Here is a 14404-nt window from a genome sequence, read left to right as displayed (position 1 = left end):
GCGAGTGGTGAACCTGTGGAATTCTCTACCACAGAAGGCAGTTGAGGCCAATTCATTAAATATATTCAAGAAGGAGTTAGATATATTTCTTAAGGCTAAAGCGATCAAGGGATATGCGGAGAAAGCAGGGACAGGGCACTGAATTTGGATGATCAGCCATGATCTCATTAAATGGCGGAGCAGGCTCGAGGGGCCGAATGGCCTACTCTTGCTCCTATTTTCTAAGTTTCTATGATCAAACAGGGAAATGATATCCTCAAAACAGAAAAAAAGATAAGTAGTTAGTGCATCTCACCAAAAAAGAAGAATTCTAGTGTGACAGAATGAAACTTTTCGCCACTTGCTATGTACTTGAAATGGGGTCCACCCAGTCACCACAGTTATGTGTCACCTTGAGCAAGCCCGTGCCGACTTTTTATGACTTCATTCACATGACAGACTGTACTCAGTTAATTACAAATAAAACTATTTATTTTAATGCCAGAAAAAAAAACCAGGTTAGATTTATATTGAAGCAAGCACGCCAATGTAATCCGGACCATTTACAAGCCATTCCAAGGGTGCCAACTCGAGAATACCCGTAAACCTTCGTGATACAGCAGAGTCCACTCCATATTTCTGTGACTGATATTTTTCGGTGCAGCAGCAAGGCAGGATTGAAAAGTTGGCAACTGGTACATATTAGAATGGCACTATAACAAAACTCTATCACAAGCCGATTGTTACAGTAACCTGCGCCTTTGAAAATAACCCAGCGCGGCGAAAGTTCCATGGCCGGGCAATGAAAGCCAAGGTGCACTCCATATTGTACCAGCCCCTACGAGGTTTTAACAACAGGGTTCATTTATCAATATGAAAGCGATTTCAGCAGTTGACAGACACCCCAGGAGAGGAATTGGCAGCATTTGCTTCTGAGTGTTCCTTCGCGTAGTCTGAGCGCGTAGCAAAATTTCTTCCGTATCTTATCCGCCTGTCCAATATAAAGGAAATCGCATCAATTGAGAAGCAATCGTGAGATCGTAAACAACTAGCAACAACGACAACTTGCATTTATATAGCGCCTTTAATGTAGTAAAACATCCCAAGGTGCTTCACAGCAGTATTAAAATACAAAAAAAATTTGACAGTGAGCCACATAAGGAGAAATTAGGGCAGGTGACCAAATGCTTGGTCAAAGAGGTAGGTTTTAAGGAGAGTCTAAAAGGAGGAAAGAGGTAGCGAGGCAGAGAGGTTTAGGCAGGGATTTCCAGAGGTTAGGGCCACGGCAACAGAATGGTTGAGCGATTATAATCAGGGTTGCTTAAGAGGGGAGAATTAGAGGAGCGCAGATATCTTGGGGGGTTGTGGGGCTGGAGGAGATTACAGAGATAGGGAGGGTGAGGCCTTGGAGGGATTTGAAAACAAGGATGAGAATTTTGAAATCGAGGTGTTGCTTAACCGGGAGCCAATGTAGGTCAGCGAGCACAGGGGAGATGGGTAAACGGGACTTGGTGCGAGTTAGGACACGGGCAGCTGAGTTTTGGATGACCTCAAGTTTACCTAGAGTGGAATGTGGGAGGCCAGCCAGGAGTGCCCCGACTATGCACCTGAAGGGGTCGCAAGATACGGCCTAAGGCTGTATTTTCTGATCGGAGGCTTCCTGCGGGTGGAGACCTCCGACCTGGAAAAAATCCACGGAATTACCTGAGGACTCCCGAGGTCCGGAAACCTCCGCTCCAGGGCCTCTCCAACTCGAAATGCGCAGGGCTCATGTAACCCAGAGGCGCATGTGGTTCGCAAGCCTCCCTGGGATCACGTAGGCCATGGGGAACCAATAGGAGAAGGGAATCTCCCTTCATACACTTGACATATAGACCCGTCAAATATATGAATGGAGATCACCCCCAAAAACATAGTAAAACATTAAATACATTTTAAAAAACCAACACATTTTTAAAATTAGTTGAAATTACAATAAATTACAAATTTTAAACAAAAATCAAATTTTTTGAAAAAAAATTAAAGTTTTTTATGGGGCTAAAAATAAATTTACCTTTTTTAACGTATTTTTAAATGATAAATGATAATTTTTTTTTACTTTTTCCAAATCTTATGCTGATGTGTACACACCTCGTACACCCCTGTAGCGATCGGAATATACGACCCAATGCTTTTCAGATCTAGTAAAGAAAGGTTTCAGTGAGTGTTGCCGAGTTAGGAAGTCAAGTTAGGAGGAGGGCCAAAAATTCGAATCCCCACGGATGAGTACGCACTGGGTACTCACGTGTTGCCCTAATGGAAGTGCCGGTTTCGTGCATGCACTGCGCATGCGCGGGAAACCGGAACTTCCATTCCCTTAAGGGAAGGGGTTCACAAGTCAAACGCGTACACCGGGGAGGCAGCGCGTACGCCTGGAACTTCCATTTTTTTTGCAGGTTTCTCCGGGAGGGTAAGTCTCCAGCAGTTACACTTTTAAAAAGCAGTCGCAAGTGGTGAATTAATTAAAATTAAAACTTTTTTTCCACAGGTTTATTATTTTTAAATACTTTAAAGAAAGGTAAGTTTATTTTTAGCCCCGTTAGAAACTGTAATTAATTTTTTTTAAATTTAAATTATTGTTTAAAATAGTTATTTCATGTAATTTTTAGTTATTTTAAAAATGTGATGCTTTTTTAAATTTATTTGAAGTTTCAGTTATATTTTGGGGCTGATTTGTAATTAGTTTTGACAGCTTTTCCTGTCAAATTTATAAATGAAGCATTCCCTGCTACCATTGGCTCTCCATGGCCCACGTGATCCCAGGGGACGCTTCGAACTAACTGCGCCCCTGGGATACGCAAGCACTGCACGCCGGCAGTTGGAGGAGGCCCAGGATCGGAATCCCGCGCGGGCCCACGGCTCAAGGGCCGGCGCGCTAGGTAAGTGCAGGTCGGGGGCTTGCACCCGTGGGAAGTCCCCGACCCAAATTTCTGGGCCATTAGCCCCCGACCCAAATTTCTGGGCCATTATGTTTCAATTGAAAAAAAAATCCTTTTCGGGAAATTCCTTCAGGGTTCTTCAGATCAGCTGGCTGAACAGTGGTGTATACCCCGGTTTAATTGTTTTGGGGTCATTTGAATTTGGGTAATGTTGCAAAATGAACAATATCGATAAGCCTGCCCAATATACATTCGAGAATATATATGTCGAGAGGAACATTTAATGTAGTTTGCATGGTTTGTTTGGCTGAACTGTGAGGGCAGAACTCAAGGAATAAGGAATCCAATTAACGACACTTGGGTAGATCTCGACTTTGTGCGATATTGTAAAATGCATGATATCAAGGCAGGAAGGCGTTCTTCATCTCTGCTTATATTTATTTTTGTATCCTCTAAAGGCAATGCAAATTCAGATTCGGCAGGGATTCCAAACATGCTGTTAATCCGCTATCACCTGCTTTACAAAACTGCAGAAAGGCAAACTAGCCGCAATTGTGTCATTCTTCACTGATAACAGAGGATGGAAATGGTTGAACCCACGCAATCGAACCTTTACTGTGCCAGCCGTGGCTGATTGGCAGCACCCTCTGCTCGGAATTGGATGAGGGGACCAAATGTATTGGCCCAGAAATTCGGGTCGGGGGCTTCCCGCGGGTGTAAGCCTCCGACCTGCACTTACCTAGCGCGCCGGCCGTTGAGCTGTGGGCCCGCGTGGGATTCCGATCCTGGGCCTGCTCCAACTGCCGGCGCGCAGTGCTTGCGTATCCCAGGGGCGCAGTTAGTTCGAAGCGTCCCCTGGGATCACATGGGCCATGGAGAGCCAATAGTAGCAGGGAATGCTTCATTCATAAGTTTGACAGGAAGAGCTGACAAACCTATAAATACTATAAGCCCCAAAACATCACTAAAACTTCAAATAAATTTTAAAAAAATACCACATTTTTAAAAGAACTATAAATTACATGAAATAACTATTTTCAACAATAATTTAAAATTAAAATTTAATTACATTTTCTAACGGGGCTAAAAATAAACTTACCTTTCTTTAAACTATTTAAAAATAATAAACCTGTGGAAAAAATGTTTTAATTGTAATTAATTCACCACTTACCTTGTTAAAAGCAGGCCTTGCGCCTGCTTTTTAAAAGTGTAACTGTTGGAGTCTTACCCTCCCGGAGAAACCTGCAAAAAAACGTAAGTTCGATGCGCACACGCTGCCTCTCCGGCGCACGCGTTCCACCTGTGAACCCCTTCTTTGAAGGGAACGGAAGTTCCGGTTTCCCACGCATGCGCAGTGCATGCACAAAGCCGGCACTTTTGTAGGGCCTACACGTGAGTACACAACGCGTACTCACGCGTGCGGACCCGAATTTCTGGGCGAATGTATGCACATTTGCTGATGATACAAAGCTGGGTGGGAATGTCAGTTGTGAGGAGGGTGCAAGGAGGTTTCAAGGGGCTATAGACAGGCTAAGTGAGTGGGCAAGAACATGGCAAATGGAATATAATGAGGAGAAATGTGAAGTTATCCACTTTGATAGGAAAAATAGAAAAGCAGCATATTATTTAAATGGTTAGAGATTGGGAAATGTTGGTGTTCAGAGGGACCTGGGGTCCTTGTACATGAATCACTGAAAGTTAACATGCAGGTACAGCAAGCAATTTGGAACACAAATGGTATGTTGGCCTTTATTACAAGAAGGTTTGAGTATAAGAGTAAAGATGTCTTACTGCAATTATCCAGGGCCCTGGTGAGACCACACCTGGAGTATTGTGTACAGTTCTCGTCTACTTACCTAAGGAAGGATATACTTGCCATAGAGGGAGTGCAGCGAAGGTCCAACAGACTGGTTCCTGCATGGGGGGATTGTCCTATGAGGACAGATTGAGTAGACTAGGCCTACATTCCCTAGAGTTTAGAAGAATGAGAGGTGATCGCATTGAAACATGCAAAATTCTTACAGGGTAGATGCAGGGAGGATGTTTCCCCTGGCTGGGGAGTCTTGGACCAGGAGTCACAGTCTCAGGATAAGGGGTCGGCCATTTAGGCCTGAGCTGAGAAGAAATTTCTTCACTCACAGGGTGGTGAATCTTTGGAATTCTCTACCCCAGAGGGCTGTGGAGGCTCAGTTGTTGAGTATATTCAAGACAGAGATCGATAGATTTTTGAATATTAAGGGAATCAAGAGATATCGGGATAGTGCAGGAAAGTGGAGTTGAGGTACAAGATCAGCCATGATCTTATTGAATGGCGGAGCAGGCTCAAGAGGCCAAATGGCCTATTCATGCTTCTATTTCTTATGTTCTTATGATTCAGAAGGTTGCGGATTCACTCAAGAGACTTGAGAACAAAATCCAAGCTGACACTCTAGTGCAATACTGAGGGAGTGCTGCACTGTCGGAGATGCGGTATTTTAGATGAGACAATTAACCGAGGCCCCGTCTGCCCTCTCAGGTGGGTTTCAAAGATCCCATGGACAGTATTCGAAGTAGAACACGGGAGTTCTCCCCGTTGTCCTGGGGCCAACATTTATCCTACAACCAATTCACCAAAAACAGATTATCTGGTCATTATCGGATTCCTGTTTGTGGGAGCTTGCTGTGCGCAAATTGACTGCCACGTTTCCTACTTTACAGCAGTGACTACAAAATGATTTCATTGGGCAGATGCATGGCAGATGCAGTATAATGTGGATAAATGCGAGGTTATCCACTTTGGTGGCAAAAAGAGGATGGCAGATTATTATCTGAATGGCAATAGATTGGGAGAAGGGGAAGTGCAATGAGACCTGGGTGTCCTTGTGCACCTGTCGCTGAAGGTAAGCATGCAGGTGCAGCAGGCAGTTAAGAAAGCAAATGGTATGTTGGCCTTCATAGCGAGAGGGATTGAGTACAGGAACAAGGATGTCTTGCTGCAGTTGTACAGGGCCTTGGTGAGACCACATCTTGAGTATTGTGTGCAGTTTTGGTCGCCTTATCTGAGGAAGGATGTTCTTGCCATGGAGGGAGTGCAGCAAAGATTCACGAGACTGATACCTGGGATGACAGGAATGACGTATGAGGAGAGACTGGGTAGATTGGGCTTATACTCGCTGGAGTTTATAAGAATGAGAGGGGATCTCATTGAAACTTATAAAATTCTAACAGGACTAGACAGACTAGATACAGGAAGGATGTTCCTGAAGGCGGGGGAGTCCAGAACCAGGGGTCACAGTCTAAGGATAAGGGGTAAGCCATTTAGGACTGAGATGAGGAGGAATTTCTTCACCCAGAGAGTGGTGAACCTGTGGAATTCTCTACCACAGAAGGCAGTAGAGGCCAATTCATTAAATATATTCAACAAGGAGTTAGATATATTTCTTGAGGCTAAAGGGATCAAGGGATATGGGGAGAAAGCAGGGACAGGGTACTGAATTTGGATGATCAGCCATGATCTCATTAAATGGCGGAGCAGGCTCGAGGGGCCGAATGGCCTACTCCTGCTCCTATCTTCTATGTTTCTATGTAAAGCACTTTGGCACATCCTGAGGTCATGAAAAGCGCTATAAAATGCAAGTTCTTTCTTTACTGGGGCCTCAATGTTTTTATGTTCACCACCTAAAATTGACAAATTCGAATATTCTGGCAAGTGCTGGTACCACTTGATCCTGGTGTCAATGACTTTGGTTAAGGTGTAGGCATATGAAACTGAGCAAAGTAAAATCATATATTTGGATTACGCTGTTTGAAGATTGCACACGCGCAGATGGCAATAAGGACCAGGAGACCAACAACAGCCGCAGCGATCCAGGACTTATTCTCATAATCGTCAAGATCCTTTGTTTCTGAAAGAAAGGAAAAACACAATTGTCACAATGCTAACGATGAAATAACTATTCTTCACACGCCAGGGAACACCAAACAAATTATATTTTACAATTATATTTATTCAAGATATTGCTCATTTAGCTCCAGTTATCATAATTCAAGTGGTCTATTATTACAGAGTAAAATTATTTAGCAATGAAACGAGTTCTCTCCCTGTGCTGAGGACTATGCCCCATCTTCTACCCATTTCTCTATGCAAAAAAGTTGGATCCAGTAGCCTAGTGATTATGGTACCCGTCTACCAACCCAAAGTGCACATCCCCCATGGAAAGTTCGGCAGCTGAATTCAATCCCAGAAATTCGGGTCTCCACGGGTGAGTACGCACGGGGTACTCACCCGTAGGCCCAATGGAAGTGCCGGTTTCCTGCATGCACTGCGCATGGGCGGGAAACCAGCACTTCCATTCCTCTGACCGAAGAGGTTCAGAGGTCGAATGCGTGCGCAGGAGAGGCTGCGGGTGCGCATCGAACTTCGTTTTTTTTTAAACAGCTTTTCCCGGGAATGTAAGCCTGCAGAATTTAGAAATGTAAAAAGCAGGCGTAAGTGATGAATTAATTAAAATTAAAACATTTTTTCCACAGGTTTATTATTTTTAAATACTTTAAAGCAAGGTAAGTTTATTTTTAGCCCCATTAGAAAATAAAATGATTTTTTTCAAAAATTTAAACTATTGTTTAAAATAGTTATTTCATGTAATTTATAGTTTATTTAAAAAATGTGATTTAAAAAAAAAATTATTTGAAGGTTTAGTGCTATTTTGGGGCCATAGTATTTATAAGTCTTGACAGCACTTCCTGTCAGACTTATGAATGGAGCATTCCCTGCTCCGATTGGCTCCCCATGGCCCACGTGATCCCAGGGGACGCTTCTAACCAACTGCGCCCCTGGGATACACAAGCACCGCGCGCCGGCAGCTGGAGCAGGCCCAGGATCGGAATTCCACGGGGGCCCAGAGCTCAACGGCCGGCACGCAAGGTAAGTGCAGGTCGGGAGCTTACACCCGCGGGAAGCCCCCGACCCGAATTTCTGGGCCAATATATCTGCTAAGTTGTAGCTCGAAGTACCAAAGTGATCATGAAAGCTGCCTGATTGTTGTAAAAATCCCATTGGTTCACTGAAATCCTTAAGGGACGTGAATCTACCACATCTGGACTACATATGACTTTAGTCCTTCACTAACCACCTCATTCTTATAAAGAATGGGGGTAAGATTCAGTTGTTTGCAGCTCCTGTTAGCACCTTAATAGGACGCTAATGGGGCGCAAATCAACTCGCGCCTGGCACGGCAATGTTTGCGCCGCTCACGAAATTAACTAGACATTTTGTGGTGGCACTAAACACTACCGCCACGATCTCCTGCGCCGGCAGATCGTGATGTCAGTCGAGTACGCAACGCCCCGTTAGCGCCCTGGACCAGATATTGAGTGGCACACCCTGTCTTACCGCCCGCCGCTAGCAACGACAGGTTGAGAGGAGCGTTATGCTGTCAGAAAGGGATTGGGGGAGCGCTATTTAAAGGCGACCGCTTCCTGCCTTTTTTTGTCGGTGACATTTTTGCACCTCGCATTCTGAGAGAGAGAGAGAGAGACTTCTGGAGAGATTCAACGCTGTGTAAAGGAGTTTTGAGTACTGAGCAGCACTTTGCAGGTTTATTTTTATTTGCCCTTCCTTGCTTCACCAGCGCTCTGAGGTAGCGCCTCGCTCCTCGGCCTTTGCGCCTTAAGACAGGTGTGAAGCGCCTGAATTAGCGCTCCACTCACCTCCAGGGGCGATAAAAGCTAAGTTTGCTGTCGGAGGCGATAATAAGCACCAGGCGATAAACATTGAGCATGGCCAATAATGGCACCCCAAATGGGGCAATACCGAATTTTTCCCCCAATGGATTTATATTTAGGTGGGGTGCACACAGGCGGTGATGGAGTGGCTGCCGTTTGAAACATCATTTGGTTTCCCTTCCCATTCAATAAGCAAATATACTATAATAGAGGAAAGTGGTTATGTTACTGGACTAGTAATCCAGAGGCCAGGACTGATAATCCAGAGACGTCAATTCAAATCCCACCACGGCAGTTGGGGAATTTAAATTCAGTTAATTAAATAAATCTGGAATAAAAAGCTAACAGCAGGAATGGTGACCATGAAACTACCAGATTGTTGTAAAAACCATTTGGTTCACTAATGTCCTTTAGGGAAGGAAATCTGCTGTCCTTACCCGGTCTGGCCTATATGTGACTGCAGAAACACAGCAATGTGGTTCACTCTTAACTGCCCTCATGAAATGGCCACTCAATCAAGGATGGCCACATCCCGTGAACGAATAAAAAAAAAATTGCGACAGAAATAAGATTCATTGACAGGAAGTATATGTTGCTTATAAGATTATTGGTACTACACGTCAATCTCCCTTGGCGTTATACGTGGATCTCCCTTGGCGTTATACATGGGAGTCAAGATCAAGTTTGGTGTTCAGGTGAAGTGACGGTTAGACATTGAGCAATAATCCATAATTTGCTGACCAGGGTAAAGTCATACATTCGGCCCTTATTTTAATTCTTCCATTATAACCCTTATTTCCACATTTATAATGGCAGATGCCTATGCAAATTCCTCATGTTGTAACCATGCCCTTCCAAACCTGTTGTTGTCGTGGCGCCTCCACAGACAGAATAGTATAATTACAGCGCCAAACACCTCGAGTCTCTTCGCCGGGAGCAAGCGTAAGCCAAGCGCAGGCAGCACAAGGAGCGCATGTCAACCCAAGCACCCCACCCACCCGCCCCACCTGTGACAGAGACTGTAGGTCCCACACTGGACTCATCAGTCACCTGAGAACTCATTTTTAATGTGGAAGCAAGTCATCCTCGGTTCCCGAGGGACTGCCTAAGCGAAGAGAGATAATTACAGCATGGCTCAGCTTAGGCAGTTTCAGCAAACATGTTAACATAGGAATTTATCATGTAAAAATTGAAAGGAAGTGCACAAAGATCCATTTTAACATATAGATTTGTGCATAAAAAGTAACATAATTCTCAACAGATTTGTTTGATTCTCTCATCGAATGTTGGAATAATTATAAACGATCCATACTTTTACTGGCCCTCTCCACTGTTTCCTCCTTATCTATACACACACACACGCCAACACAAACCTTGCTCACGTACATCCATAATATAGCTGGTACTGATAAGCAAACAGAGCGATAACGCTTCCATCTTTGCCATATTGATGAAATCTAACAACCGACGGATCATTTTCTGTGAATTTGATGGTAATGCATTTTGACTCTTTTCTACATTCGCCCTGAACAATGTAGAATGTTTATTGCAGCAACCTGAAAATAGGTACCCGCTAAATTTATATGCCCGCTATTGCCATGCCTTGAAGGACAATGACGAAAGCTCAGATCAGACTTGGAGACTGGAAACTGGGGCGAGACCTCATTGCAGTGGCTGTCTTCCCCATCTTTAAGTGTGGAAATTCGCACTGGCAGGGGCCCGGCAACAACTTACACCTGTCTCTCGCGAAGTGACATCACCCAAAGTCATTGAAACGTATAGAATTGTGACAGGACTAGACAGACTAGATGCAGGGAGATGTTTCCCCTGGCTGCGGGGGGGGGGGGTCTAGAACGAGTGTCACAGCCTCAGAATACGGGGTAGGACATTTAGGACTGAGATGAGGAGGAATTTCTTCACTCAGTGGGTGGTGAACCTATGGAATTCTCCACCACAGAAGGCTGTGGAGGCCAAGTCACAGAATATATTTAAGAAGGAGATTGATATATTACGAGTCACAAAAAGCATCAAGGGGTATGGAGAGAGAGCAGGAATATGGTATTGAGATAGAGGATCAGCCATGATCATATTAAATGGCGGAGCAGGCTCGAAGGGCCGAATGACCTCCTTCTGCTACTATTTTTCTATGTTCTATATTTCTAAGCGACAGAACTTGCGGGTTGACGTTCACTCGCTACAGACGCTCTTCATTTTCATGGGCCAATGAACGGTAAGCCTTAATAAAGCAGACATACCCATTTCAACAACATGGCGGTAGAGCTTAACACCATCGGCTGCCCATCACATGCAACCAAGAATTAGGCGGATTTTGAAAATGATTACTCAGCCTAACTGGCCCCAATCCTCTGACGGAACGGCAAAGGCTGATATTCTTGCCGGCATCTCCAGAGGGGACATCCAAGGAGTGCCATTACCAGTGCCGGTGTCTGACCCCTATAAGTTAATGACGCCCTGCCCTGGATTAGGGACGGGGTCAAACGCGGAGTATAATAGCAATTGCGGAGCGGGGCTCCAGGAACTTTGGCACAATATGCCTAAAAAGTTTTTACCCTGAGAACAAAATGTCAAGGTGCTCATATTTTGCAATATTGATCATCACGTTTATGATAAAAGTACCTGACAGAATAACTGGTATGCTTTTCCATTTGCTGAGCTTTGTTTTCTTGTTATAGGTCTCACATGTATAATTTCCGGAGTTATTCCGGGAAATGTTATTGATGATCAATTGATTTTCGTTCTGTAGAAGTGAGATTCCGTTGAGATACCATTTAAATTCAGAAGGTGGTAGTGATGCCACCGTGCACGTGAGGGTAACATTTGATCCGTAGTGGAATATTTGCTCCTCTGGATCCATTAATATCTGGGGTTCATCTGGTCCATCTGAAATATGTCAACATATTAATGAATCAGTATAACTGTAGGTAGCATTGCAATCAGGTCGGAGATGCGCACCGTTTTGCAAGGAGCGGTGCACAGTTTTGGTCTCCTTACCTGGGGAAGGATATGCTTACCTTAGAGGCGGTGGAACGAACGTACACTAGATTGATTCCTGCGATGAGAGGGTTGTCCTCTGAGGGGAGATTGAGTCGATTGGGCCAATACCTCTTTGGAGTTTAGAAGAATGAGAGGTGATCTCTTTAAAACATCTAAGCTTCTGAGTTGGCTTGACAGGGTAGATGCTGAGAGGTTGTTTCCCTTGGCTGGGGAGTCTAGAACTAGGGGGCATAGTCTCAGGATAAGGGGTCAGCCATTTAAGACTGAGATAAGGAGGAATTTCTTCTGAGGGTTGTGAATCTTTGGAAATCTTTACCTAAAGGGCTGTGGATGCTGAGTCGTTAATTGCCCAGAAGTTCGGTCGGAGGCTTCCCACGGGTGCAAGCCCCCGACCTGCACATAACTAGTGCGCCGGCCGTTGAGCTGTGGGCCCGCATGCTATTCCGATCCTGGGCCTCCTCCAACTGCTGGAGCGCAGTGCTTGCGTATCCCAGGGGCACAGTTCATTCAATGTGTCCCCTGGGTTCACGTGGGCCATGGAGAGCCATTGGCAGCAGGGAATGCTTCATTCATAAGTTTGACAGGAAACCTAGAAATACTATAAGCCACAAAACATCACTACAACTTCAAGTAAATGAAAAAAAAATCACATGACTATAAATTACATGAAATAACTATTTTAAACAATAATTTAAATTTTTGAAAAAATTAATTACATTTTCTAACGGGGCTAAAAATAAACTTAAAATTCACCACTTACCTTGTTAAAAGCAGGCCTTTCAGGGGAACGGAAGTTCCGGTTTCCCACGCATGCGCAGTGCATGCATGAAACCGGCACTTCCATTGGGCTTACGGGTGTGTACCCCGTGCGTACTCACCTGTGGGGACCCGAAGTTCTGGGTCATTGAGTTTAATCAAGGCTGAGATCGATACATTTTTGGACTGTATGGAATTAAGGGATATGTGGATCGGGCTGGAAAGTGGAGTTGAGGTCGAAGATCAGCCATGATCTCATTGAATGGCGGAGCAGGCTCGAGGGGCCGAATGGCCGACTCCTGCTCCTATTTCTTATGGTCTCATAATGAGACAACCGGAGCTTTAACATGATGCCTCCAAGGAACTATTGCTTGAAAATAAAATGTGCTGGCTTTAGATTACTTAACGATACGGTATATGTAACATGCCTGGATTTTGCACTATAATCAATCATTAGTCAATCGACCAATAATGCAATCAATCATTTAATCAATCAGTTCGTCAATCAATCAATTTGACAGCCAGTCGAAGAATAAACCAATCAACCAGTTAACACTCAATCAGAAGGTCAATCAATCTCTCAGTTAGTTAGTCAACCAAGCAATCATTATCAACTGTTGCTGGCAGGTTGAACAGAATTTTCTGAAGCTCAACTGTGCCAGTAGAGCGTTGGAAAAAATGAACGGGTTCATTGAATTGCGTTGCCTGCAATTTTTATTTTTGGTAAGCCTCCTGTCCATTTTACACGGTTTCAATTTTTAAAAAAATGATCCTTTTCTTATCTCCAAGTTAGAGTTCCCGGGTGGCTACAGACAAATATCCCAACACATTGAGGTTATACGCATACATCCACTTGCCCCAATGTGCCAAAAGGTTTCCTCTGTGTGAGGACGCAAGAGGCAGCGTCGCTCGGGAGTGAGAGCGCGATCTGACTTTCAAATGCGCTAAGCTAAATGAGTGTTGAATCTGCTGCTAGAAGCAGCCTGGCTGTAATTGTGCCGGGCGCCATCTGGGGAAATACTGGTGTGAGGCCACTTATCTTAAAAGGGAATTATGCTCGCTTGGCCCATTGTAACTTGCCAGCACTTTAAAACCTTTGTGTAATGGTCCTGATTTGGCGGTCGGAGGCGTACCTTGCGGAGTACGCCTCCGACCCACCAAAGATCTACGAATTTACCTCCTGGCTCTAGAGCTTGGGAGAGTTCGGGTCCCCATGGATCCCAGGGACACAGGTGGTTCAGAAGCGTTCCTGGGATCACATGAGCCAGGTCCTCCAATGAAAAAGGATGATTCTCCATAAACCCTACCGAAATCCCCAAATAATTAAACAATTTAGACAACTGTAATATAAAAAAGTTCTGATTTTCAAATTTAATTAAAAGTCCCTTCATTACAGCAAATACAATAACAAATTATGTTTTTTGAAAAATGATTTTAAACATTTTCATCTGGGCCAATATTTGTATAAACTAATTTTGAGTGCATGTGCCTCATTTTTAATTTAGACATTTTTTATTTTAAGATTTATAATAACCCTTACGCTGGCCCTACACCTGCTTTTACCTGGTGTAAGAGTTTTGTGGGCAATTGCTGGGCAGTAGTTGCTCAAATAGCCCCACTCTACAACCCTACACCAGCAAAAGTGATTTTCTCAGTGGTTCGGATGATCTATCAAGATGGACCTTATGAGATTGCAAGTTCCAGGTTTTCGCGCATGCAGGAACCCAGAACTTGCGAGGCCTTTTAGAAGGCTTATGACGGCGTACACTGTCATGGGGACGGGAAATTCTGGGCCATGGGGTCAATTTTCCTGGAGCCGTCAGGCGGGGTTTCAGGCATGGGGGGGGGGGAGGAAATCCCGAATTCGGGGGTCCCGATACCATCCCGCCCAAAAACCACCCTCCACGCAAGTTTCAGAGGAGGCGGGTACCTGCCCCACACTGGGACCCACCGACCCCAGGCGGGAAGGGATTAGTGCCAATTAACTGCCTGTTAACAGGTAGTTAACAGGCAGTTTTTAGCCTAATCCCTAT

General features: G+C 44.5%; 1 protein-coding gene across 3 annotated transcripts in view; it reads right to left on the bottom strand.

Moving 5' to 3' along the window:
* Positions 1-453: 453 nt before the first annotated feature.
* Positions 454-14404, bottom strand: part of LOC147109909 (cell adhesion molecule CEACAM5-like) — a 66383-nt gene continuing 52432 nt past the window's right edge. For 2 of the 3 annotated variants that reach the window (XM_086003929.1, XM_086003930.1), the window contains 3 exons: positions 11238-11501; positions 6677-6781; positions 454-970 (listed from right to left, as the gene is read on the bottom strand). In XM_086003929.1, the coding sequence (XP_085860055.1) occupies positions 963-970; positions 6677-6781; positions 11238-11501 (377 nt within the window). In that variant the 3' untranslated portion in view covers positions 454-962. Of the gene's footprint in view, positions 971-4225; positions 6782-11237; positions 11502-14404 lie in introns of those variants that run through there. The other variant, XM_086003928.1, reaches the window with a different exon arrangement.

This window comes from Somniosus microcephalus, chromosome 12 (assembly GCF_052327205.1).
Source record: "Somniosus microcephalus isolate GS21.2 chromosome 12, FLI_Smic_1.0, whole genome shotgun sequence".
Taxonomy (NCBI): Eukaryota; Metazoa; Chordata; class Chondrichthyes; order Squaliformes; family Somniosidae; genus Somniosus; species Somniosus microcephalus.
Note: the sequence above shows the minus strand (reverse complement) of the source record. Positions and strands in the feature narration are given on the sequence as shown.